At 45.0% G+C, this 26,238-nt stretch overlaps 1 protein-coding gene across 7 annotated transcripts in view; it reads left to right on the top strand.

The window, feature by feature from the left end:
• The window catches only part of APBA1 (amyloid beta precursor protein binding family A member 1), a 216,020-nt gene that overhangs the window by 138,087 nt on the left and 51,695 nt on the right, over positions 1-26,238 (top strand). For all 7 annotated transcript variants that reach the window (XM_070248935.1, XM_023627241.2, XM_023627237.2 and 4 more), the window contains exon 2: positions 12,658-13,914. In XM_070248935.1, the coding sequence (XP_070105036.1) occupies positions 12,727-13,914 (1,188 nt within the window). In that variant the 5' untranslated portion in view covers positions 12,658-12,726. The remainder of the gene's footprint in view (positions 1-12,657; positions 13,915-26,238) is intronic.

The following is a 26,238-nucleotide window of genomic DNA, read 5'->3' on the forward strand; positions in this document are numbered from 1 at the left end:
TTCATTCTTGGTGTTGGACACTTTATGGGTTGACAAGTATATTTTTCAATTCTTCTCCTTAGTGCTACATTAACTTATTTAATCTTCCAGTAGCCCTAAGAGGTAGGTGCTATTATTACCCCCATTTAGAGAAAAGGAAACTGAGGCACAGTGAGGTTAAGTGACTTGCCCAAGGTCGCATGGCTAGTGACTGTTGAACCGAATTTGAACCAGGGCAGTCTGACTCAGTGTGTATTCTTAACCACTATCTTCTACTGGCTCTAACTCTATTCCCAGCCTCTGGGTTCTCTTTCTCCTTCCCACCCCTCCTCCAAGTGAGAGAAGAGGGTTCTCTCTGCTCTTACTTACCCTGCCTTCCCCTGAGCCTCACTGCCTGTTTGAGGAATCTTTGGGCAACTTCTGCTGTTCTCTGCAGCAGGGGCCCTGGGTGCTGAAGGGCAGGAGCAATGGGTTAGCTGTGACCATGAGCCTGAGGGTTATTTGTCAGGGTGACAGAAGGAGAGGGTAGGAGAGGCTGGGAGTGGTGGAGAGCGGAAAGGAGCAGGTACAGCGACACTGGACTTGGAGTCCAAAGAGATCTGAGATTAAAGGCACAGTGAAGATTGCAGGAGGGAGGAATGTGGGACGAGTCTCCTAGGGAGACCAATGTCCAGACAGGATAAGCCTTGGTTCTGGGTCACAGCAACAACCAGGCTTTTCACTCATTCATTTATTTGTTGTTCATAATCTCCTTTTATTTGGAGAGAAAATTCTGATAACCAGAGGGTCTTTTGTTTGCTGGACAGGGTGGTGGAGGAGAGTGATGGTTTACACTTTTGGAAGAGCTTGAACACAGCTAAAGTGTTCTGCAAAAGCAAAGGAGAGAGTTTGGGTAGCCCAAAAGGAAGATCTAGAATGGCGCTGTCCAGGATGGCAGCCACTGGCCACATGTGGTTGTTGAGCACTTGAAGTGTGGCTGCCTAACTGAGATGTGCTGTAAGTGTAAAACTCACATCGGATTTTCATGACTTAGTAGGAAAAAAAGAATGTACACTGTCTCAGTAATCATTGCTTATATTGATCATATGTTGAAATGATAATATTTTGGATATATTAGGTAAAACAAAATATATTATTAAAATTAATTTTACTTTCTTTTCCTTTTTTAATGTGACAACTAGAAATTTTTAAATTACATATGTGGTTTGCACTATATTTCTACTGGGCTGTGATGATCCAGAAGGAAGGGACAAGAACCATGAAGACTCAGGACTGTGGGGGAAGGTTCATGAAAGAGGGAAGCCCTGTGGCTGGTGATTAAGAAGGAAGATGTGGGAAAACTTCACTGATGAGGGTTTTTTGGAGGGTAATGAGTGTGGTGTGCAATGTAAGCTCTTACCTCCGTCTTCCCTGTGAAATCTTCAGCAAAATCACTACTTTTTAATAAGCAAATTAAAAAGAATTTCCTTTGGAGAACTTCATGTCTTCTCTCCACGTGACTGAAAGGCTCTGGGTCCTAGAAAACCATGTTTAATTTCACTGGTTTGTATTTGGGGCCTAAATGAAATTAGTTAACTAGAAGAATAGTGTTGAGTGTGATACCCTGCTGCTTTACGTTCTAGGCAACATGGCCAATGAACTCTTAAGAGTTTCTAGATTATCCATGAATCATTTTTACGAGAGAGTAGTTTTCTTCTTTCCCTACATTGTGTTTCTTTCCCTATTAATTTTTGCTAACATGACTGAATTGCAAGAGTTGATTTCATAGGAGGCTCTGAGTCATTATGGGATTTCTGGCTCATCAAATTCAAATTCAAGTCATTGCTAATGTTGCTACCTAATAGTTGCTTGATGGGTTTTGTTCTTTGGGAGTTGTGAAGCCAGCTTGTCAGAGAGTGAAGCTTCCTGGGATACAGCTCTTTTTAATCATCTCTTGTAGCCTTTGCATATCAGATTTGAAGCATAACTGAAAAAGTGTTTGAGGACTGTGGCTGGCATACCCTATGCTGCTTTCTTGACCTGTGAATAAAAAGAAGCTTGAAAACAAGAATTTAATTTGAAGCTTCGTAATTAGGACTGTGGTTGACATTCTGGTGTGAATTTGGGGAAGCAAAATGCTAGAGGAAGCTACAGAGAACTTGAGGGAATAGAGGGAAGCAAGTTAGCTGGCTTTCTAATGAGCCAAATAATTTGTAAAAGTAACAGTAGCAGTAAATTTGAGGTGATGTGGTCTCAAAGGAAAGACTGCATTTTAATGAATTACTGTCCAATTCATCCTTAGCCTGATGCTCCCCTGCTTCCATCTCCTTTTGCAGTATGAAATAATGAGCCTCTGAAAACTAACATAGCTGAACTGATTTTAGAGATTTACCATCTTTAACCCTATAGTGCCGTGTGTGCATGGCTTTCTGTGTAAGAACAGAAATACCAGGAAAATGGTCCAGATTGATTGTAACTGGTGATTTAAAACCCTTGAACTGGGTATAATGTAGCAATAGAGATAATAAATGTAGTGGAGGGTGAGGAAAAGAAGTTGTGTAGGGGCATGAAAAAAGGGACTGTAACAGAAAAAAATGCCAAGTTTGTGTAACCCTCAATAAATATGGATTATGTAGATATGTTTGATTTTCTACCAGGGGCATTTCCCAAAAACTCAGACTTTTAATCTGCTTTGATTTCCAGAGACCATCCCTTGAGTTTTCTATAAAGTTTGCAAGATTTCCCCTGTGAGTTTCCATGATTGCCTTAAGCTTATTTCATGTATTTTATTGGAATCAGGATGATAAATGAATGATTTGATGGTTAAAGTGCAGACAAAGAGCCAGACAATAAGGAAGTCTGCATAAATTCCGAATTTTCTCTTTAATCAAAGGCTGGGTTGGGATTAGAACTTTGGGGTTGGCACAACTGAATTAATCCAAGTGGATGATTAATTTTCTTGCCTGGTTAGTGTTAGCCACAATTAGACAGATTTCAAGGTGGATGAAAGTAATGAACCTGATTTTGCAGTAATCACACAAGAATGTATTCAACCAAATGGCTCTGTCCTTCTGTTTTCCCTGCAAGGATAAAAGCTTATGTTAAAGATGTGGCCATTGGCCAAAACAATCTTTAAAGCCCTCTCTTGGAATTGACTTCAGTGCTTGAACCAGAGTCTTTTTAATAATCTTGGCTGTCGCACATCTTCATCCTTTAGGGAAAGATATGATGTTTGGAGAACATCAAACGGCATTTGCAGCCAAATCTTGTAAATAAGGTGGATGATAATTCTGGAGGATACCCTTTGAGGTCAGAAATCAAATATGACTACGGAATATTGAAAACAATTTTCTGGGAGCTTCAAAACCCTTAAATTAAAATCAATTTTGAAATCAATTCCAATATAGGAGTGGCCAAAGAGTTTCGAGCTAAGGCAGTGCCCTTGGAACACGGAAGTGTAGAGTCTGCCAAGGTGACTGTTCTAAAAGAGATTACACAATTTAGATGTTTGTTTAAAAAATCAATCACATCACTTTATGGGCTCAGTGAAATGTAATAGGAAGGACATGAACAGTGAGAGCCAGATGGATATGCCTCCACCCCTTTCAGCGCCGAGTGACCTTGGACGAGTTATTTAAGCTGTCTGAGCTTCTGCTTCAAAATTAGCAGTTGGAGACAATAATTCCCAGTGGGACTGCTGTGAGGGTTAGAAGCGAAGTGTGTGGAGCACCACATATATTGCTACCCCTAGTGCAGGGTTTGTGCTTATTATTTGATGGGTTTATTTATACCCAGCCGTATTTCAAATGGATTAAAAGTAGCTCAAATGCTTGTTTTCTATCCATACATAGCCTTAGTTAGGAAAGGGTAATATTCATAAATGCACCGTGTGCTCAAGTCGTTTACATTAACATGTGTTTTAATTTTTTTATTTTGCTTTTTAGAAACTAGGTATTGATCTGTTAAATACTAATTATGGTGCGGGCAGAAAATGTACTAATGAATGTTCGGTAGCATTTACAATGATTCAGACACTGAATCAGACACTAATTATTTATGTGTACATTAACTTGTATCATCCAGTAACCCTGGGATGTAGGTACTGTTACTATCCCCATTTTGGAAATGATAAAATTGGAGCATTTCCTGTAAGTTATCTAAAGTCAAAGAGCTAGTAAGTGATGAGACCAGGATGCAAATTCAGGCAGGCTGTTGCCCACACCTGGCCCCTTAACCACTACACAACCTCATTAAGTATAGTGAATGATAGGTTCATCCTTTAGGGATAAATTTGACATTTGAAGAATTATCAAGCACCATTCGTAGCCAACTCCTGTAAATAAGGTGGGGGATAATACTTTAAGGTCAAAAATCGAAAGTGACTAAATATTAGAATGGAATATTGGAAATGATTTGCTGGTAAACTTCAAATTCCATAAATTAACTTTGAGTTATAACAAAGGAGCGGCCAGAGTGTTTTAAGCAAAGGCAGTGGCCTTGAAACATATAAGCATAGAATCTACCAAAGTTTGTTGAGAAGGACCAGGACGCACCAACCTGTGTTGGGTAGGTGCCAGAAGGCAGGTTCAGCTGCAGGACAGATGAAAGTTTAGTCCAGCAGGCAGACCACTATCTACCAAGGATATGGCAACCATCAATGAGTGGCCATCCAGACAAGCTAGGGCATCCTGATCCAGAAAATGGGGTATCTAAGATGATGAGGCAGCCAATATTGGGGCAGTCTGTCCCTAGGAGAAAAACCCAAATCGCTGGACAGAAGATCAGCGGCCAGATCCCAATCCTTGCATGAGGGGCAAAGCTGGGTCTAAAATTGGGGTTAGATAGAGGCTGGAAATGGGCTGAACCTGCAACTGACAGGCTAGGGCAGCTGGAGAAGGTCAAGTGGCCTCTGCCTTTGGGAGAGGGAAGATGTAGGCCTTTATGCCCATTCTGCTTCCTGTGTGGATTTCTTATGTCAATTTCCCGAATGCCACTTAGCTTCTGAGAGGCAGTGCAGTGGGACCCCAAAGACATAGCAGAGCCTGGTACAGTATTTCCTGTTAGGGTGCCACCTTCATGATTTTTACTATAGCTATACTATTTATTGTTTTACATTTCTCTTTAAATGAACTAGTTATTGATTGATTGATTTTTGCTGTTGTCATCTACCAACATGAGTATCACACCTTTGGTAACTAGTTTGGTATCAAACTTGGTAATATGGAAAGAGGCAGAAAGTTGACTAGAGGGACTATTTACAAAGGTGTGGCCTATGCAGGATGCCGAATACCAATACTCCTACCACCTATAAGCCTGAAATGAAGGGGAAGGAGCCATTATGTGCAACCATATGGAGAGGGCCACCCAACAAGACCCTTCAGACAAGGACATTGCCAGCGCAAGGCAATCTTGCAGAGAGGGAACTGGGAGAATAAATAGTCCGACCTCTGTCTCCTCCCTCTCTCTGATGTCCCACCAGAGCTCCCCATTGGCCAAACCCAAACAGAAGTCAGAGGAACAGGGAGAAATTGATGCAACCCAGAGAGTCCAACCTCACAGGGCACAGAGCAGAGTGGAGAGGTGTGTGGAGGGGATCTGGAGGGGAAAACTGAAGATATTTGGCCCACATGTCTTCATCTAAGCTGGATAGGGTCAAGGACACAGCCCTGAGGTCCAACCACAGAGACCTCGCTCTGGTTGACATCTAGCCACTCAGCAACACTCCTTAGGTTCAAGTACTCAACTTACCTGAAGTCCTTACCAGTACTATCTGCCACACCATGCTTCACAATTTCAGGCACAAGGATATCAGGGGAAACAAAATAATATTTTGCTGAGGCAAGATGTTCTGTGTGAGGAGAGTTTTTCAGACCCATGAGCCTGTTTAAAATGGAAACGATTTTAGGAAGGAGAAATGTGTGATTTGTATCCATTGTAGCTCCCAGCATCATTAAATTTAATATCCAAATGAATCAAAGGAGATTAAGCTTTAACAAACTCTAGTCTTTTTTATTTCTGTCTTCTATATGTTACTCTTGTAAATAGATACATCATGTTTAGAAGAGCTGATGGTTTGAGTGGGGTCCTGGGGTCCTTGATGTCCTGTTCAAAGTTTCATTGTTTCACAATTGATCTAATTCATGGAAGGAGAAAATATTTATAGGGTAGGGAAGATTGATAAGAATACCTGGGTATTCTTATTCTGTCACCTTTTTTTTTTAATAAGAATCATTAATCTCCCAGCTTACACAGATGGGGGGTGTGTGTGTGTGTGTGTGTGTGTGTGTGTGTGTACTGCTTCCAGGGCATAATCCTGTTTGGAAACCACAACTGTTTGTTGCTATGGAAATTAATATATAGCCACAGTCTCAGGGTCATTGGCAGCCCCTCCAGTGACTTGGTGGCAGATGTCACGTTGACTGGAACTGTATGTGTGCAGGTGGAGTAGGACAGGCTGCAGTTCCAAGAAATAAGACTTTATTCCAACTCCAGTGGGAGAAGATGAGCAACATTCATTAAGTCCACAGGAGGTAACTGTACTTCTTAGATATACACAAAAGCATACAGACTTACGTACATGGAGTCATACTGTTCATTCTGGGTTTTTCAGGAAAGAGGATGGCTAGCACAGTGTTTCTTCTTTTCCCACTTCTTCCGCCTCCACTTTTAGTGTTTTCCCTACACCTGAATTACCACCACCACCACCACACACACACACACACACACACACACACACACAAATACCCTCAGTGTTAACAACCTGGTATGACTCCCTTTGTTCTTTTTCACATTGCATTTTGTCCTCAGTCAGACCCTTCTTCTAAAACTACTTCAGAATATATTAAAAGGGACAGTCTATTGGAAATTCTTATCAACAACTACTTAAGGACAGATCAACCAAAGTAATTTACAGCCTCCTCTTCTATTAATCCTAAACCAACATGAGCCTCAGCCAACATGAGATACCTGGATTCAACTGCTGGTTCTATTTCTAAATAGTGCACTGCAGTGGAATTCCCTCCCGTTGTTCACCTTTTCCAGCCAGCTGTGGAACATTCCAGAACTAGGGTCCAGAAAGCCACCTGTGCTTCACTACTGGAAGACTGGATCCCCTCACTCCTGCAGCCAGGATGCCACAGCACCCCTCCTCACGTTGTGTGGGTGCTCCTGCGGAGGGGACTGTGTCTTGCCTGTGTCCTCCAGGTCTTCCAGCCTTTTTATAGAAGGGGAGGGATTTTCTTCAACCAGCTGTAGCTGCTCCCTTTCCCCCAGCCTCCAGAGGCACGGGGGTCAAAATCAAGGACATTGACTGGATGATGACACTCTCCTAGGCCTTAGTTCCTTGGATGCTTACAAGCTTATGAAATCTAGAACCTATAGGAACAGCAGCCCTGATATGACTCACAAAGTGATGCAGTTGTTGTTGTTTTAACTCCAGGTTCCTTATGTAGCTTGAACTTATTTCTCTTTGTCACTTATCACCAGGTATTATAATTATCGAAGCTGTCTACCCTTGAAGGCTCGGAACATGGTTTGGAAACTTATGCATCCCCTTCCTGGCACTGTGCCTGGTACATATCCAATAAATGCCGACTGGATCAACACACGCAAATGTAGGAAAATGTCAACTCCCTAGAGTTCTTTGTGCACATAGAGCATCAGAAGGTGGAAGAGTTCGCATGGGTGGATGAGGGCAGCAAAGATTCAAGATGGCGAGGAAAAATGAGTTCTTCTCCAAAGGCTGAACATGCCAATGTCTAGAAGGCCCCTGATATTTGGGGGAAAATTTTTTTCAATCACTAAAAATTCATTGACTCTCAACTGTGCACCCTCTGTGCTTGGCACTGGGGAATCAAAGATAAATGTCAAGTCCTCTTTTCCTAAGGACTTCATATGTATAAGAATTGTTATTCAGAAAATTACAGGTGCTATAATATAATAATGTTATATATAATGATAGATGAAGTACAGTGGGGCCAAAGTGAGGAGTTAATTAGTCCTTATCCCTTTGCTGCTTAAACTCCCAGTGGGAGGCCACTGCACTGGAAATAAAATCCAGACTCTTGACCATGAGGTACCAGGCCCTGTCCTGCCAGCCCCTTCCCATCTCTCCATCCTCATCTCCCACCACACCACCCCTACTCACTTCACAAACCTTGTTTCTGTCCTTAGACATAGCAAGTTCCTTCTCAGCCTAAGGCCCTGCCCTCAATCTTACTTGGCTGCCTCTTTCTTTATCATTCAGGCCCCAGCTCAATATGCCACCTCTTCTGGCCGCTATCTACATAACCCGCCTCCTCCATCACTCCCTATGCCATTACCCTGTTTTATTTTCTTCATGAGACTTTTCGCTATCTGAAGTTGTTTGTTTATTTACATAATTATTGTCTGTTCCCCTCTCCTTTCCCTTCATGCCCCCCCATGCACTAGAATAGGGGCTTCATGAGAGCAGGGAAACTCATCTGGCTTGGTCACCCCTCTGTCCCTGTGCCTAGAGCATCGCCTGGAGGCTGGCACATAATAGACGGTCATCAGGTACAAACTTGCTCCAGAGAAGACATGAAAGATTCACCAAAGAAAAGTTATAGGTGAAAACTCTGCCGAGGACAGGGAAGGCGGGGCAGTGTTAGGGGTGTGGGGACCCAGGGTGCAGGTGAAGTGTGGAGATGAGGCAGGAGGAGCCACGTGGCCCACACGCTTTGTTTGCAGAGAGTAGGACTCAAGAACCCAGAGCCCAGAGCTAGAGAGCTGGGTCAGAGGCCAGTTCCGTCCTTACCAGGTATGTGGCCTGCGGCAATTGCTGAACCCCACTGTGCCTTTGTTTCCTTGTTTTTAAAAGAACCGATAATTCTTTCTATGAAGAGAGTAGAAAAGGCCCCTCTTCCTAGGCTAGTGTGAGGATTAGAGTCACTACATAGAAAATGCCTAGTGTGCCGGCTCTATAGTTAGCTAAGCATTCGTACTGTGCACTAGAGAGGAATCACTGAAGTCTGAGAAATATAGAGTCATGGGATTCAGGTTTGTACTTTAGAAAGATCAGGCTGGCAGTGGGGAGGATGGACTGGAGGGCGCTGAAAAATTAGTCAAGGAAACAATTGTGTAGGCGAGATGGACTATGACAAGGCAGTGAGGACGATGCAACAGTTTTTAAGACAATGGACTCAGTCATCAGTTTGGGGAAGGAGGTGAGGGAAAGAGACAAGTCAGTCATGATTCCTGGATTTGAGTCTTGGGCAACTGGGCGGCTGGTGGTGTCATTCACCCATCCAGGAAATACAGGGGGCGGGGGGGGGGGGGGGGGGCCAGGTTTGGGAGGGTTGGGGAGGGAGGGTGAGGAAGCATGGTTTGTTCAGCTGTGGCAGGATGAGTTGGGGCGCTGTGAGAAGCCCAGGTGGAGCTGCCCAGCAAGAAAACCCCACATCTCCCTGGATCACAATATGAGCTAATGTGCTTAGCGCTGTACTTATTGGTACTTAATACATGTGAGCACTGAATATTTAGTGCTTATCATCTTTGCTTTCTAAGCAAATACTGTGAGAAACATCTTTGACCACATCTGAGTTTTTCCTTCTAGATTTCTATAAGTAGAGTCACTGGGGCAAAGGTATGTTACCTTTTGAAGATTTTAATTCATCTTGACAAATTGCTTTTCAAAAAGGTTGTACCAATGTATATTCCCACAATAAGCTGGGATTCTTTAAAAACAGCTTCAATGTATTTTTTATAAATACCACCCCAAAGTTCCCTGGGTATGGGGAACAGTCCTCTCATGTGCTACCAATGGACCTGACCAATGTCAGCTCTGTCCTTAGAAGCTGCTAGTTGCCTTTGTTCTAGGGAAAGCCCTCCAATCAATGTCTGGTATTAATTAGCGTGTTGCCAATACCACAACCCAAACTATATTCTTGGAAGTATGGCAGAGAGTGAAATATAGACACCCCACATAAACACTCCCCTGAGGCTTGGGGATGGGGGTATGAGGAGAATGCACTTACTGAACAGGAAGCTCGGCTGTACCAAACTACATGATTTTAACAGTATTTTCCCCCAAAGAATGGGGTTTCTTGTAACCTTCTTTACCATGATTTAGTGTATGCACGTGCATGGAAGTCCCATTTCCTTTGAATCAGTCAGTGCTCTATGGGAGGGCCCCATGTGCTCATCAAATACAATTCTAACCCAGAACGAACTAAACTTTGTTTTTAATACATGTATCAATAAATTTTCATCGAGAAAATCTATTTTCACTGAAGACAGTGTTTTGGTCAGTTCTGCAGCTGTTTATGGTAATTGTTGGCCATTCAGTGCCTTGGATGGTTGTTATCGTATTTCTCACACTGTTTGCACACAGCCGACATACCGCAGTACGGTAACAATACCTGGAGAAGTGTTTAGTATGCTTAGTTTCCCTCTCTGTGAACACTTGCTGTATGTTCATCAGACTTAGATTTGTACATTAATGTGGTTTTTAATTCTCTGTTGTCTTTTCCAGAGAGTCCTTATAAAGGAAACATGGGTAGGCTGTTCTTGTCCATGTGTCGTATTGAATTGAATCTTTGTTTTGTATTTTCCATGATCCACTGGAGGCCCCTTAACCAGGGGGCCCTCAGCACCAATCCTTGCCTCTTCTGTTCAGAGCATTAACCATCCATCCAAGTCTGAATAGAGACTCATACTTACTTTTGGAGAACTTTCTTATACCTCATCCACAGTCACTGTTCTAAGAGGTTGACAAAAGGAGGCCACAATTTTTCAAAGGAAATTGGGTCTAAAGTGGGACTCTTGGGAAGGAGGGAAGCAATAAGGATCCATCATCATTCCTCCAGTGTATGTCAGTCAGGGGTGTCTCCATCGAAGAATGGGGGAAAGATGATCCTTTGCTTGAAGGTGAACTTGGTACCTCCAAAATGGCCTCCTTGACTACTGGGATTGTCATAGTGCTTGAAGGAAATTGCTGTGGTTGTTGTGGGGAGCTGAGTAGAATATAATGCATCCCCATATTAGAGAGTCAATCAGATGGCGCTGGTCCTCCAGGAGCTTTCTGCTTTTACATTAAACAGTGTACTGCCCATCCCTTTTGTTCGTTTGTAACATGGGCTCCCCAAAAGAACACTCTGAGAAAAGTCTGCACACAGTGTTGACCCCATTTACCACAGGTGTCTTGAGATCATAGGGACCCTGCTTGTTGTTGTTGTTCTTTACATCCTTTGTATTTATTTCCATACACTAGACGCAGATTATGCTATAAAGCTATTTTGTGATAAGAAGAATTGAGAGAGGTAAAACCAAATCTCTCTCTCTAGCTACAAATTCCTCTGGAAATAGGTAAAGAGACCTACCCATATTTTTAAGAAATTAACCATACTATGCAGTTCTGGCTATAATGGTAATTTACAGAATGACAGAATTTTAGATCCAGGGTGTACATGGGAAGTGGGCTAGTCAGTGTTTCTTTAAGTGTATTTGTCAGAACTCTGGCCTCTAGGACAAACATGTTTCCTAGAGGGACCACCCAGTGGCATAGTGGTTAAGTTCCCGGGCTCCAGTTCGCAAGCACCCGGGCCAAATCCCCGATGCAGTCCTACACACCACTCATCAAGCCATGCTGTGGCCACCTCCCACATACAAAAGAGAGGAAGACGGGCACAGATGTTAGCTCAGGGCCAATCTTCCTCAACAACAACAACAAAAAAAGCATTTCCTAGAAACAAGTTTGGGAAACCCTGCATGCTGTATCTCCCTTCCTTTGAATACTCACAATTAAAAGTCAACTCTAGGGACTGGCCCTTCGGCCGAGTGGTTGGGTTCCTCTGCTCTGCTTTGGCAGCCTGGGGTTTCGCTGGTTTGGATCCTGCCCTCAGACATGGCACCGCTTGTCAAGCCATGCTGAGGCGGCATCCCACATGCCACAACTGGAAGGACCCACAACTGAAAATACACAACTATGTACCGGGGGGGTTTTGGGGAGAAAAAGGAAAAAATAAAATCTTAAAAAAAAAAAAAGTCAACTCTAAGTCAATATTGCCCAAACTTATTTACCATGAAGTCTTTTTTCCCTGTGGAAGAGCTGTTAACATCCTGCTGTAGGAAATGAGTCCAGTCTCCTAGCGGAGGTCCAGAAAATTAAGCCACTTGTCTGAGGTAACAGAGCCAGCAACGACAGGAGGTGAAGCCATTCATGGTTGACAGCCCCCCTCAGATCGGCTGCGTATTTGTATTGACAGCAATGGCTTCAAAACATTTCAAGATTATTTTTTTTCCTTGAAATTTATTTAAAGACTCGTTTCTAAAGTATCTAGGATCCTAGTTTAATTTGAGAGATTTATCCCTCAGCAGATGGAAAATGTGTCAATTGGCCTATTCAATTCAGTAGTACTCTTTATTCATAAGCATCAGAGATGGAAGCTGAATAGTAAGCATGATGGAGAACAACGTGCTCCTGAGGGTCTCAGTCTGAGGGGTGGGAAGGAAGAGTGCCGGGAAGCAATGAAACAAGCAGATATGTAATTACAAATTACGATACATGCTACGAAGAAAATGAACTATGTGCTGTCAGACTGAGCTTAAATTTGCAATCAGTTTTTAATTGACCCAGATTCAGAAGGGATCAATAGCGGCTGTTTTTACGGTTATCTTGGTACTCAGCTCATGACTACAGTCTGAACCACCTAACAGCTCCTCCCCTTCTTGCTTTTCCAGCCGGGTGGAGCAAAATGAGAGCGCACTGAGCCGGCCCAGCCTCTCTCCCAGCCGTCCCCGACGCCCACCATGAACCACTTGGAGGGGGCCGCGGAGGTGGAGGTGACCGACGAGGCGGCAGGCGGGGAGGTGAACGAGTCGGTGGAGGCCGACCTGGAGCGCCCCGAGGTGGAGGAGGAGCAGCTGCAGCAGCACTATGCGGGCCGCCCCGCGCGCGGGCGCGCCGTCGAGGACCTCGGCGCCCAGCCGGGCCAGCCGGAGGAGGAGGAGCGCGGGGAGTGCCTGGCGCGCTCGGCCAGCACGGAGAGCGGCTTCCACAACCACACGGACACGGCCGAGGGCGACGTGATCGCCGCGGCCCGCGACGGCTACGAGGCGGAGCGCGCGCAGGACCCCGAGGACGAGAGCGCCTACGCCGTGCAGTACCGGCCCGAGGCCGAGGAGTACACGGAGCAGGCGGAGGCCGAGCACGCCGAGGCCACACATCGCCGCGCGCTGCCCAACCACCTGCACTTCCACTCTCTGGAGCACGAGGAGGCCATGAACGCCGCCTACTCAGGCTACGTGTATACGCACCGGCTCTTTCACCGCGGCGAGGACGAGCCCTACGCCGAGCCCTACGCCGACTACGGGGGCCTCCAGGAGCACGTGTACGAGGAGATCGGGGACGCTCCCGAGCTGGATGCGCGCGACGGGCTGCGGCTGTACGAGCAGGAGCGCGACGAGGCCGCCGCGTACCGCCAGGAGGCCCTGGGCGCGCGGCTGCACCACTATGATGAGCGCTCCGACGGCGAGTCCGACAGTCCCGAGAAGGAAGCCGAGTTCGCGCCCTACCCGCGCATGGACAGCTACGAGCAGGAGGAGGACATCGACCAGATCGTGGCCGAGGTCAAGCAGAGCATGAGCTCGCAGAGCCTTGACAAGGCGGCCGAGGACATGCCCGAGGCCGAACAGGACCTGGAGCGCGCCCCCACCCCGGGCGGGGGCCGCCCCGACAGCCCCGGGCTGCAGGCGCTGGCAGGGCAGCAGCGGGCTGCAGGCACCGTGGGCGGCGAGGCGGTGCAGCGGTACAGCAAGGAGAAGAGGGATGCCATCTCCCTGGCCATCAAGGACATCAAGGAGGCCATCGAGGAGGTGAAAACCAGGACCATCCGTTCGCCTTACACCCCCGACGAGCCCAAAGAGCCCATCTGGGTCATGCGCCAGGACATTAGCCCCACCAGGGATTGTGATGACCAGAGGCCGGTGGATGGAGATGTAAGTATGAGCGGGTTCGGGCTTGCTCAGCTCCACGCACGGCCAGGAGCGGAGACAGGTGCTGTGTGGCCTTGTTTGTCATTGGGAAATGACTATGAGATAAATGATCTTTGGGGACGCTAAAAACACGTCCACCGTAAGCCTCAGAAACAGCTTACGCTTAAGCTGTTTAAGCTTAAGCGCCTGTGAGTAAAACGCAGGTGGGAGGGAGTTGAAGTGTTGAACGAGCTTATCAGACCCTTAGAGGGACTGCTGTCAATCTGTGGTCAAACTGTTCCCGGAGCGCCTGTTCAGAAATTAATTTCTAGGCGCACCAACCCCCGCCCCTAGTTTCTCCTTTAGAAGGTCTGGGGTGGGGCCTGAGAATTTGTATTTCCAACGTCAAATACAAAACAGGTACTGATTGAGTAAGGAGAGACTTTATTGGGAAGGACTATTGCCACGGAGGAATCGCAGCCGGGAAGATCTGCGGAGGTCTCCGGGTTTGGGCAAAAAGGGGGTTTCTTTTCTAGGGAGGAGTAAACAAGGCTAGAAAGAACAAGACGTGAGGAAGTGGGTTGAAAGAGTGGCTTGAATAATGCAGTCAAGCAGAGGAGAGACTGTTTTAACCTGAGACCAGCCCGTTCTCGGAGGGGCTGTTGAGGAGGGGTTGTCGGCTGGCCAAAGTTCAGGGACCTGGAGGAACGAGAGAAGCTTAACCAAAGGCTGCTTAACAAGCATTTTGTTCTGATTAATCAGTTCAGCCAGTCATTTGTGAGGCAAAGAATGGGAATTCGAAGGGTCTGTGTCTAGCCTTGGGGACTGGGGGTGGGGGGCCGGTCCTGTCTAAGTCGCCTGGGGAAGTGGGTTCTTTGCAGTAGGCAGTTTCCCCAAACACAAAAGGTGGGGAGGTTTCCTTAGCCTTCGCTGTTTTCCAGGCTCACGGGGCTCAGGGGAAGTTCAGCATTGCCACTAACAAGTTCCCAGGTGCTGCTGGTGCTGCTGGTCCCAGGACCACAGTGAGAACCGCTGCCTTAAAGCAGGCGCGTAAAGGTTTGGGACAGGCATGTGGCCTCTTTGGAGGAAATCCTGAGCCCTGTCCTTCCAGGGGTTTCTCCAGTTTTTTCACTCACCCAGTGCTTCATGGTTGGTTTCAGTAAGTGTTTAATTTTCACTTCTGTTCGTCCCAGAGCGTCCTTCTCACTTTACAAAAGACAAATTTGCGTTTTAAACTGAATTGTGCTTCCTCCTGAAGAGGTGCGGAAAGCTGTTGGCGCCCCGTCGACATTTTCCATTTTTGAAATACCCAAGAAATTTGATAACGTGGCAAGCGTGGGTGTCACAGTCTATTCAAAATAAATCAAGAAGACTAACCTTTGCCCCCGCTACCTGGCTCTAAATAGTGTCTTTCTACACTGACGCTCACTTTTCCATTCTCTTGAATAATTTTTAAGCAATTTCATTTAAAATGGGAGCTTGCAGTAGAAGAAAGGTCAAGAGGTTAAATTCGATTTCATTTAATTCTGTATTTTATGATTGCACCAGGCTATTTCTCAGTATATCTTTGGGAGTGAGAAACCATTAATGCAAGCTGTTTGTTCATTTTACTTATACGTAAAGGGCTATGCAGGGCAGCGAGGTGTCATTCACCTCCTCTTTTAGTAACAGTCAACTTTGCTGTTAGCTGATTAAGTCGCTGGCACCCTTAAGGAAAGGTTGGACACTGGTCGAGAAAGGATCTGCGTGCTCCCCAGCAAGGGGGCAGCAATGGGTCAGCGATGCTCTGTAATCTCTCCTCTGTTTTCCAGGCTTCACATTCAAACGGTTAAAAACAGGTGCGCTCACATCGAGAATTCTCTATGACCTCCAGCTCCCTCCAGATTTCCTCCTGGACGGAGGGATTGCACCAAGCATTTGCAAAGGTTTTCAAAAGTAGGGAGCTGGCAAGAGGCCAAGTTCTACATCCTTTTAGAAACTTGGAAAGCCATCAGAGAAGAAGCTGCAGGAGCATTTGGTCCAGATGCTGGTCACTTCCTTCAGCTTTCTCATGGGCACCAGCTCCTTGAAATGTCCGGCTTAACCATGTCGTCCCTGAAGCATGACAGTGAACCCAAAGCACAGCCTTCACTAGGGCTGGGGGCTGGGTTTTCTTCATTTGAACTAGGAGAACAACTTAATCCTCTTGCTTGATGTTTCATTCAAAGAGTAGAATTAATTATAGAATATTGAATGATGCTTTAGAAACCTGTACTGTCAGAAATTCAGCTTAATGCTAAGAAATTGGTGAGCAGGGCTTACTGGATTATGAATAGTTAATACAAAGCAAAACCGAAACCTGTGCGTTAAAATATTCCCTCCAGTCATTTTTAAGCCATTTGAATTGGTGGGTTGTATTTCATCTGTCATGCCATATTTATAGGAAAGACTTTCATTTGCTACCTCTTTGATGGTATTATAGGGGAAGAAATAGAAGCATATACATTCTGCTGATTTCTACCTCAACATCAAAAAATATTTACCGAATGCTCATTTCATGTATGCTGTTGTAGAAAATGGAAAAGTACCACAATGTGTTAAAAGCAATGTGATCTGAAGTCTGTCTGGGAGGTACTTGTTAAAAATACAAATTACTGCCTTTCCTTTCCAAATCAGAAGACCTAAGGTGGGGCCCAGTGATCTGGGTTTTGTGCTTTGGTAGGTTTTTTTCTGGGAGGGGGCTGTTGCCTTGTTTTGTTTCATAAATTCTCTGTGTGATTCTTAAGTGTGTAAAAGATCATGTGGGCAGTTTCCCCACGTAAGATCTGTGGATTTGAGACTTAACTACATCTTTTATTAGCACAGATACGGTTTTAACCAAAGGGGCTGTCCTACTGTGATGATGGTCGGCAGACCTGGAGGAGTGGCCCTGGAATTCTTATTACAAAAGCAGTGCCTTCTCAAAATGGCACGCTCTGAAAGTACAGTGAAACAAATCGAAGGAGGTAAACAAACACCTGTATTACCACTTGCCAGCCATAATGGCTGATAGCTAAATCTGCTTCTAACACTACCTTTAAATCCCTCAAAGCTTTAGCCTTTTTCTCTTCACTTGGAGCAAATTGGCATTTGTTGGCTGGTGAGCTGTACAGCACCTGAAGATAGGATTGCTCATTAGCAAGAACTTAGCGAACACGTCCTAGATGCTCAGCACTGAGTGAAAGTAATTGTTTTCTGAAAATTTGAAAAAAATGCAGTGCATTGCTTCTAGTAAAGAGTTTCTCTTTTCCAGGTATATTTGAAAACTATCTCCCAACCCACTTCTTGAAAAATATCATTAATGAGTGACCAGTTCTGAAAGGTTCCACAGCCCACCGATGTCTCTGTAGGCAACAGAATCATTCTGAGTAGGGAGCAGTCATGGGAGAATCAGAGAAGGGTGGTGGCAGGGACTCAGCGTAAATGGAGGGTTTTGGCTACTTGGAGTGGTGTGTTGTGCAGCTTGAAATGGTGTTTATCTCTGCTCCCTCCTAAAGCTACACTAAAATGACAGTAAAATAATAAAAATATGGAAAACCACAAGCACCAAGAGACAGAGGAAACAGCAGCAGATGAAAACAACAAAATTTTGCAACACCAAGGTGATGACTGGCTGTGGGAGACGTTAGTGCTCCCCAGTATTTCCCATTGTCCTCTTCTTTCAAGCACAGGGAGGACCGCTCTGCACTTCCTCATCCCCTGGAAGTTAGGCATAGCCAGTGAAATGGGAGCAGTGAAGCTTGTTGCTACTTCTAGGCAGGAGCAGCTCAAAGCATGCTTCCTCCTCTGAAGCCTATGTTAGGGCCGTGTCACAAGATGGCAGAGCCTCTGTCAGCATGGGTCCCAAGTGCCTGTGATGAGCAGGGCTACCAACCCTGTGGACGTGTACTGTGGGTGAGAGATGAATCATCCTTTGTTGTTTTAAGCTGTGGGGATTTGGGGGTAGTTTGTTACCACAAGATAGCCTGTTCGATTCTGACTAATAATACTCTGATGAGCTTTCTGTTTTCTCTCCTCTGCCAAGTTGTCTGTGAGGCTTTGTGCTGTGGACCCCAAGAAAGGCTCAGGAATTTGAGATACCAGATACCAGGAGTATGGGAGTGTGGTTAAAAAAAAAACACCATTATTTGAAAGTCTGTTACAGGAGACATTAAATTCCAGGTCCCTTCTCCAGCCCATGCAGCCAGGCTTAGAACCCACCCACCCCCAGCCCCCAGGCCCCTCTGAGGAAACAGCCCCAAGAGAAAATACCTACAGATACTGATGTTGGGGGATTTCCCAGCGTAACACCTGGGTCCTCACCTAATCACCCCACAGTGAAGGTTACTGCCACCCACGGATCTTCCTAGAGGCCTTTTGGTGACCCACTCTTAAATATGATTGTATAGCTGAGGATCACCAGACATTTGAAGAAGGTCTCTAATATGAAAGACAAAGGCACACAAATAGAAAAAGAAACTTGGAGAAATAAAGGCAAGGCTCAGAGCGGGAGAAAAACTATAAAACACTTACACTCAATATCCTCAGAAAGGGAGATGATAAGGAAGCCATTAAATTAGAATAGGATGCCATTTAAAAGGAGAACATTCTTAGAAAAAAACTCAAACGAAGAAATATGACAACAGAAATTTAAAATTCAAATAAACTTCAATAGGAAGGTTTGAGGATAAAGTAGAGATTCTTCAAGAAAGTATAAGAGTTAAGACAAAAGGGTTAAAGTAGTAAAAATATAGATAAAATGGGGGGAGAAATTATGAAAGACTGTTTCCTAGAACCAAAGGACATGAGAATTTCCTGATGAAAAGATTCCACTGGGTACCTAGAACAATGAAATAAACAAGACCCCACAGAAGTTTCAGAGCAGAAGGGAGAAACAGAAGACCCTGCAGGGTCTCAGAGAGGTAAAAACAGGTTACCGGTGCTCAGGGATCACAATGGTGTTGTGCTTCTCTGAAGCAACACTGGAGATTGGGAGGCCTACGCTCAGTCTGATTTCCAAATAAGTGTGAAGGTGAAATAAAGATGTTTCAGATATGCAGGGTCCCAGAAAAGTTACCTTGCATGCAACCTTTCTCAGGGACCTGCTAGAGGATTGCTCCCCAAAATGGCGTAAATCAAGAAAGAAGATGCGAGGTCTGAGGAACAGGGGGTCCAGCAGGGGAAAGAGACAAAGGGACTCCCCGGGGTGACGGGGGAGGAGAGCCCAGATGACAGCTGTGTAGAAGGCCAGGGGAGCAACCAGTGCAGTGTGGATGGGAGCTTTGAGGGCTCCACGTAGGAGGCTTCCAGAAAGGGTGGAAAGGACAGATTTCCTAACATGTTTTTACTGAGAGGAATCTTGGATTGTTTTAGGAGAGTTTTGCATAAATTATTGATCAGTCCACAGAAAACTAAGCAAATGGGAAAACAATGCAGTTATTTACCTCACTAAAAACAATGGTTATACAGGCAAGAAATGCAATCATCATATGCGTGCGTCTCCGCATGTGCACAGTCTGCAGAATACAAACGGTGAATGTTGATTAACCAAAAATTGTAACATTGAGAGGTTGAGGAAGGTGCAGTCTCAAAAGATAAATCCTAGTCTTTTATGGTAGAAGCCAGGAATTAATATCTAAAACTGAAAAATCAAGGTGAGGGCATGTAAAATACGCTTTTTATGAATATGGAAATACCAGAAGAAATGCTCACGACTTGGGAATGGGACCATGGGGAGGGGAGGAGTAGGCAAGAGGACTTCAGTTTTTCCACAAGCCGTATTGTTTGACTTTTAAAACTATAGTGTATTTTTTAGCCTTAAGTTAAAAAATATAAAAGAGTTGGACTCATTATTCAGAGATCACTCACTGTACAAAGAGATTATCTCATTATTAGTTTCCTTGAAAAAATAGAGAAGGCAAACACTTCTGTATATTATGTGCACAATTTATAGAAAATGATTGCTTTATTAACTATGTTATATGGTGATAAGTGTTCTAGGCTTTTCATTTTAATTACATGCTGTTTGTGTATGTATTAAGCATGCACACTTCCATCTGGCTTACGGTCACACATCAGAGGAAAGAAGTGAAAAGTAGGTCAAGACGGGGGCTATACTCCTCAAGGTGAACAACCCTAATTGGTAAGTGGATTTGCACCTTGACAATGAAAAACCTGAAGCGTTCAGGAGCTGTGGGCTTGATAATGGGCTTAGAGTTTGGAAACCACTGAACATATGTGGGAAGGAGAGCAGCAAGGATGCTAATAACTGCCGTGGGAAGGATGCTCGCTGAGGTCGAATGTGGATGCACTGATTGCTGCTCAGGCTTTATACTTATTTAGGTTAATGGCTTTTGCTTTAAAAATGAAATGTTTTCAAGAGGCCTTCCTTTACCAGAGTACATTTAATGGCCCATTCTGCAACTTAGGATCAGCAGTAGATTGTCGTGCCCCTGCCCATGGGAAGTAATGCCCTAAGTAACAGAATTTGGTTGTCGATAACAAAAAATGAGCCATTGTTCTATGAATTTTGAGGACCTGATATGACTGGGGTAATTTTCTTAAAGATGTGATGATCTTCCTGTTACAACTTCAAAATGAAAAGGCTTGACCTTGAAATCCCTTTTGGAGAGCAAATCATTTCAATCATGAAAAAAACAAAAGGAGGTAGGAGAATGTCTGTTTTTACCCTGTCCTCCTGGATTTGAAGCATTCTCTCTGGTGTTTTCTTTTTTTTTTTTTTTAACTCGCTTTAGAGTTTCACCTGTCAGTTCAGCTCCAGGCAGGCCCCATTTGCAGGCCAGGGCAGGTGTCTCCCCACGGACATCAGACCATTGCCGTATTGGAATCACCCAAGCAAACTTGTCTGATGATCTGCCCAGCAGGAGGCAAGGTCTCCAATTCCTTTTTGCTCCTTGGAATGAAAGTAAGTGTTGGGAAAGATTGATTTTGTTAACCCCCAGGCTCCAATTTTTTCTCTTCACCTGACCCCTCTCCCAAGAGGAATCTTTCTCAACTTTTTTAAATGGGTCGTGTCACTAGCCGGAGTAAATGTGAAACTGCCCAGAAGTGATGGGACAAGCAGCAGGGAAGGAAATGGATGATTTAGCCAGAGGGAATTTTATCACCTTCCAGAGAGAAATGCAGCACACAGGGTCACGGTTTGGGTGTCTGATGTGCTCGCTTAATAAGTTGGGGCTCAAAAAACTTCCCAGGAGTCTTAAGAAAAATGGTGTCAGCTCCTCCAACTGTACACTCTCGATATTTTCTGATAAGTGGGCTGGGACTGCATAAGGGAGGAGGGGAAGGTGCAGGGAGAGAAACAGATATATCATAGAGAATTGAATTCCATATATAATGCAGTTAAATCCCGGGCCCATGTAGTCCTGGGGAATTATGAAATGTAATTTATCTATAAATGGGATCATCTCCAAAATGAGAAATACTCCCATTACATGTGTAATTGGTGACATGTTTTTAATGCAAAATGTAGTTTCTCAATCCTTTTGCTTTGAAACACAACTTTCACTGGCCACTTTCTTGAGAGCAGCCGTAGAGAGGATGTTGTTTTATTTCAACAAAGGCCAGCTCACTTTCCTGAAGAATTCCACTGCCAGTTTTTCTCTCCTGCTGTATCACATATTGATACAACAGACACTCGACTGCCCTGCCTGCTTGGCATGCCTAGTTGAGCTCTTTCATTGGTCAGACCCTGCCAGTGGACACCAGAAACTAACCAACTAAGGCTGGTAATGGATGCAAGGAGATTTGGAGCTCGGCTAGGCATTTTGGCCTCAGTTTCCCAGACAGAAGAGCTACATATAGCTGGATTATGTGACTCAGAGGCCTCAGCCTGCTGGTCACCATCTTTGACACATTTCACAGAGCTTTTGAGGGCAAATCAGCCTGGACATCTAATTTCCCTTGTCTTGGGCAAAAGCAAAGAGGTTCTCCCAGGAAGTAATTTCCTAGTAAATTCCAGGCATGACTAGGCAGACCCCACTGAACTAAGACCAAATGGCTTCTTCGACATGTAAAGACCCAACCCCACCCTCCATGGCCTGGGCTAACCTTACTCATTGACCTTGAACTTAGCAGTTCCAAATCTACTTCTGTTTGTCCAGACATGCCTCCATGCCACACTTCTTACCCTCTGGCTCTCACCTACATGCAGATCGCATTCCCATTCAATACAGTCAGGGGCCCACTTTTTAAACAGATTCCAGGATTCCAAAAGTCCTGATTAGATTCTCTGGAGGTCGGGTCTTGGCATCAATATTTCTGAGGCCCTGTCAAAATTGTTAATCACTGTCTTCAACTGCAGACTACCGTTTAACACTTAATTCTTTACTGTCTTATTTTCTACTTGTCCCACATGCACTAGCCTGTTGCCTCTATTATTCACTGTCAGACTATTGCAGGCATAGTGTCTTCTCCGCTCATATCTCAGAGCAAGTCACACAAAGTTGATGCTCCTTAAGTCTTCATTACATGTAAATCTTCGCCCTACAGTTGACCTGCTGCAGTTACCTTGAGTTGGTCATCTGCCTTCTTCCTCGGCTTCAGAGTCCTCATCAGTAAAATGATTTATCAGATTTATTTCCCAGGATGACTTAGAGAAAATGGTTTTGCAGACGTAGAGTCCTCTATGGAAATTTGAAATAAGAATCACAAGTTTGGGGTACTTAGTTGCCTTAGTAGGTCAAAGCTCACTTAAATTGAGGATTGTCATTGGCAAACTGTGAATGAGAGGGAGTTAGCTTCTGCACCTGCTCCGGGCTGGTGTTTCCCTTTGCTTTCCCCCAGCACTCAGATCCCTCCCAGGCCCTCATGGTGCCTTCCATCCTGGTCAGGCATTCTGAATGACCTGGGGTCTCCGTGTCCACCTTATGCAGCACTCTATAATCAGCCTTCTTTGCCAGGACTGGTCTGATTAAGTCAGACTAAACTGCTGATCTGTGGTAATGGCAACATGCACCAGCCCCTTCAGGTCACACTTGCCTTTTATTGGCATCCCCAGTTCCAGAGACCAACTAGACAAAGTATTTTGAGGCCGAAACCATTTCAGCACTAACACTTCTTAGTCAGAAACCAGCCACTCTCCTGCTGAGAAGAAGGTCCCAGGAAGTGAGGGCTTGATGTTAACACCTGCCCTGATCGTGTGCACTTTTGTGCCCACCTTTTTTTTTTTTAATTTTGAGAAAGATGATGTAACAAGGATGGAGAAACATCCTGGCTTCATCTGGGCCTTGATTTCCTTGACGTCACCTCCTCCCTGTCCTCTCTCCCTTTCCCCCTGCCTTGAATTCAGCATCAGCCTACATGGATTGTTTTTTTTTGACTGTTGCTAGGAAACTATTGATCAAGGTCAAGTGCACATGCTAATTCATTAAGACTTGTTAGCAGCATCTTTTCCTGTTGACTTTGCGGTTGTGTTGTCAAGCTTACAAGGGCAAGTGAGAAGAACCGTTTTGCTGCCGAAGGACTGCGTTTTCGTGAAGGATTCCTGTTAAGCTATTTTGGACTGAGAGGTTTCCTCTTGCTGATCCACACCTCCACAGGGAGTTCTGGTCAGCCATAGTTTTTTGAGGACCTAGATAGCAAGAGATGGAGTTGAAATGGGATCCAAAATCAAGTAGACAGACTTTAGGATGAATATATGTTTTGTGGGGGCCTGATTTCCCCAATCAATTCCTGGCTGGAATAGATGTATTCTTGGTGGGTGGAGGAGCAGGGAAGATTGTCCTAGAATAGTTAGCTCCTTTCTATCCCATTTGTGGCCTGAAAAGAACTAGACTCCAGTCATGCTTACTCAGAGTGTTCTCCTGGCCTGCTATGAAGGAGTATATATGTCCAAGTGTCGGCTCTAAGACCACCTTGTTTATGGATCAGACTGTCTAGAAAAAGAGGGTGGGCACACCCTCTAGGTCAACATCCCGGAAGCTTATCCAGAAGCATAGCCTTAGAAGCAAAAGATCTGCTGCCAGGACGGAATAAATGAGCCCAGTGTGTTTCACCAAGCCCACTTCAGAAACAGATAGGAAACCTCTCCTTAGACAAATGAATGATATCAAAGGAATAAACATGTTCTCAACCATCTGCCATGCAAAGTACTATAAAGTGATTACATTGAATTCTTATACAGTCATTTGCCACTTAACATTTCAGTCAGTGACGGACCACATATAGGACGGGATCCCATAAGATTAGTACCATATAGCCTAGGTTTGTAGTAGGCTGTACCATGTAGGTTTGTGTGAGCACACTGTATGATGTTCACACAACAAAGTCACCTAAAGACGCGTTTCTCAGAATGTATCCCCGTCATTAAATGCCACATGACTATAGTTGTTCCCCTGCTAACACTTTTGTGTTTAATGGAGCACCAGCTACATATAGGATGTTGTCTGTGAATAAGAGAGGGCCTGGCCACAAAGCTACACTAATCTTCATTTTGTCAGTGAACCAGAATGAGTTGCAACTACTATCCCTAGTCACAAATTGAAGAATCTCTCTCAATTTATCATCTACTCATTCAACACATATTTTCAGGTTCCTCCTACAAATCAGGCAGTGTGCCAGACCCCAGGGGTATAGCAGAAACTGAGATACAGGCCCTGGCGAAAATAGACACAGGCCCTACCTGTGCAGAGCTTGTCATGTACTGTGGGCCAGTCCTTTGTTGAGCCCTCAGCCAGACCTCCAAGCCTCCTCTGCTCTTGAGTCTTTTGTATGAAGGCTTATTTAGTGTCTTAGCTGTCTAGTGCTGCATAACAAATTGCCCCAGAAATTAGTGTCATAAAACAAGCCACATTGATTATCTCACAGTTTCTGTGGTCAGGAATCTGGCATGGCTTAGCTGGTCCTCTGCTTTAGGGTCTCTCAGAGACTGCAGTCAGGGTGTCAGTGGCCTGTAGTCATCTTAAGGCTCTATGGGGAAAGACCCCCAAGCTCATGTGCTTGTTGGCGGGATTTAGCTCCTCACACGCTGTTGGATTGAAGGTGTCAGTTCCCAACTGACTAATGGCCAGAGGCATCCTTGAGTCTTTCCCATATGCGCAGTCTCCTACATGGCAGCTTGCTTAATGAAGTGTGCAAGACAAGAAGGCCGCAGGGTCTGATAGCAAGATGGAAGTCACAGCCTTTTGTAACCCAGTCACACGGTGACATTCCATGACCTTTGCTACATTTTATTGCTTAGAGTAAGTCATTAGCCCACACTGTCTCCCCAGGGAGGGGATTGCACAAGGGTCTGAATACCAGGAGGTGGGGATCCCAGGGGCCATCTGAGAAGTCTGCCCACCACACTGGGTATCTGTTACTACCTCATGCCAGCAAAGAGCTGTTGGGCTTAAAACCTGAGGACGCAGCAGCTCTTGGCCTTGTCCACCCCTAGCTGACCTTGCCAGCCATTACCAACTCCTAGGCTTATTTGTTTTGTTGTCTAACTGAAAATAGGCAGATCTACAGATCCTGAAGTGACTGACAGAGAATGAAGCCGAAGTGGTGAAGAAGGGAATGGGTGTGTGAGGCAGACAGGAATGTCAGAGAAAGCTGAGACTCATGAGGGCCTGTGGAAAAGGGGAAGAAGAGGGATTGTCCTGAAGCAACGATCATGTCCACGTGGGTTCTTCATAAGTGAAAGGATTCTAACTGTTCTCAAGGGACTGCTGGTGTCAAAAGAATTTTTTGTCAAGTATAATAAGTTAAGGCAGAACTTTTCAACCAGTATGCTGATGAGCCCCCTGGACTTTGGGGATGAGGGTCACCTGGGCTGCCAGGCATGCTGCCTTCATCCCTGGCAGCCTCCAGATCCCCTCCGGTTGACCCAACGTATTGTACGAACGTTATCATTTCTCTATGTGCCGTGATGCAAAAAGGGTTGAGAGGCACAGAGTTGAAAGGTCTCGTTGGTGCTGAGAGAACCATGCAGGAAACCAGACCTTGAGGCTGCCTATCATCTTGGTGCCTTGATTTCTCCCCCGGGGGTGGAGTGTGGATCCTATTCTTTATGTCTCCATCTCAACCACCTTCTTGCTGTGGGCCAAGTTTTCCGTCGCAGGTGTTATCCATTATTGATGAGGCATGGAGAAGGCAGCGGTGAATGATTAAGCAGGTTTCAATTGCAGATTGAACAGTAAAGGAAGGAAAGAATGAAAATAAGAGAGCCAGGGAAAGAATTCTGAATTCTGTTGTGCCAACAGGACACTATGTGTAGAGGCTTTCTATAACTTTCCAGAAGGCCTAGTGGTTTTCTTTGTAGTCTGGTGATTTTAAGTCTTATGTGTGATGGTGGTTCTCTGGTTAATAACTGAAAAAATTACAAGCTTCCCACAGCAGCAATGAAGGTTC

Source organism: Equus caballus, chromosome 23 (assembly GCF_041296265.1).
Source record: "Equus caballus isolate H_3958 breed thoroughbred chromosome 23, TB-T2T, whole genome shotgun sequence".
Taxonomy (NCBI): domain Eukaryota; kingdom Metazoa; phylum Chordata; class Mammalia; order Perissodactyla; family Equidae; genus Equus; species Equus caballus.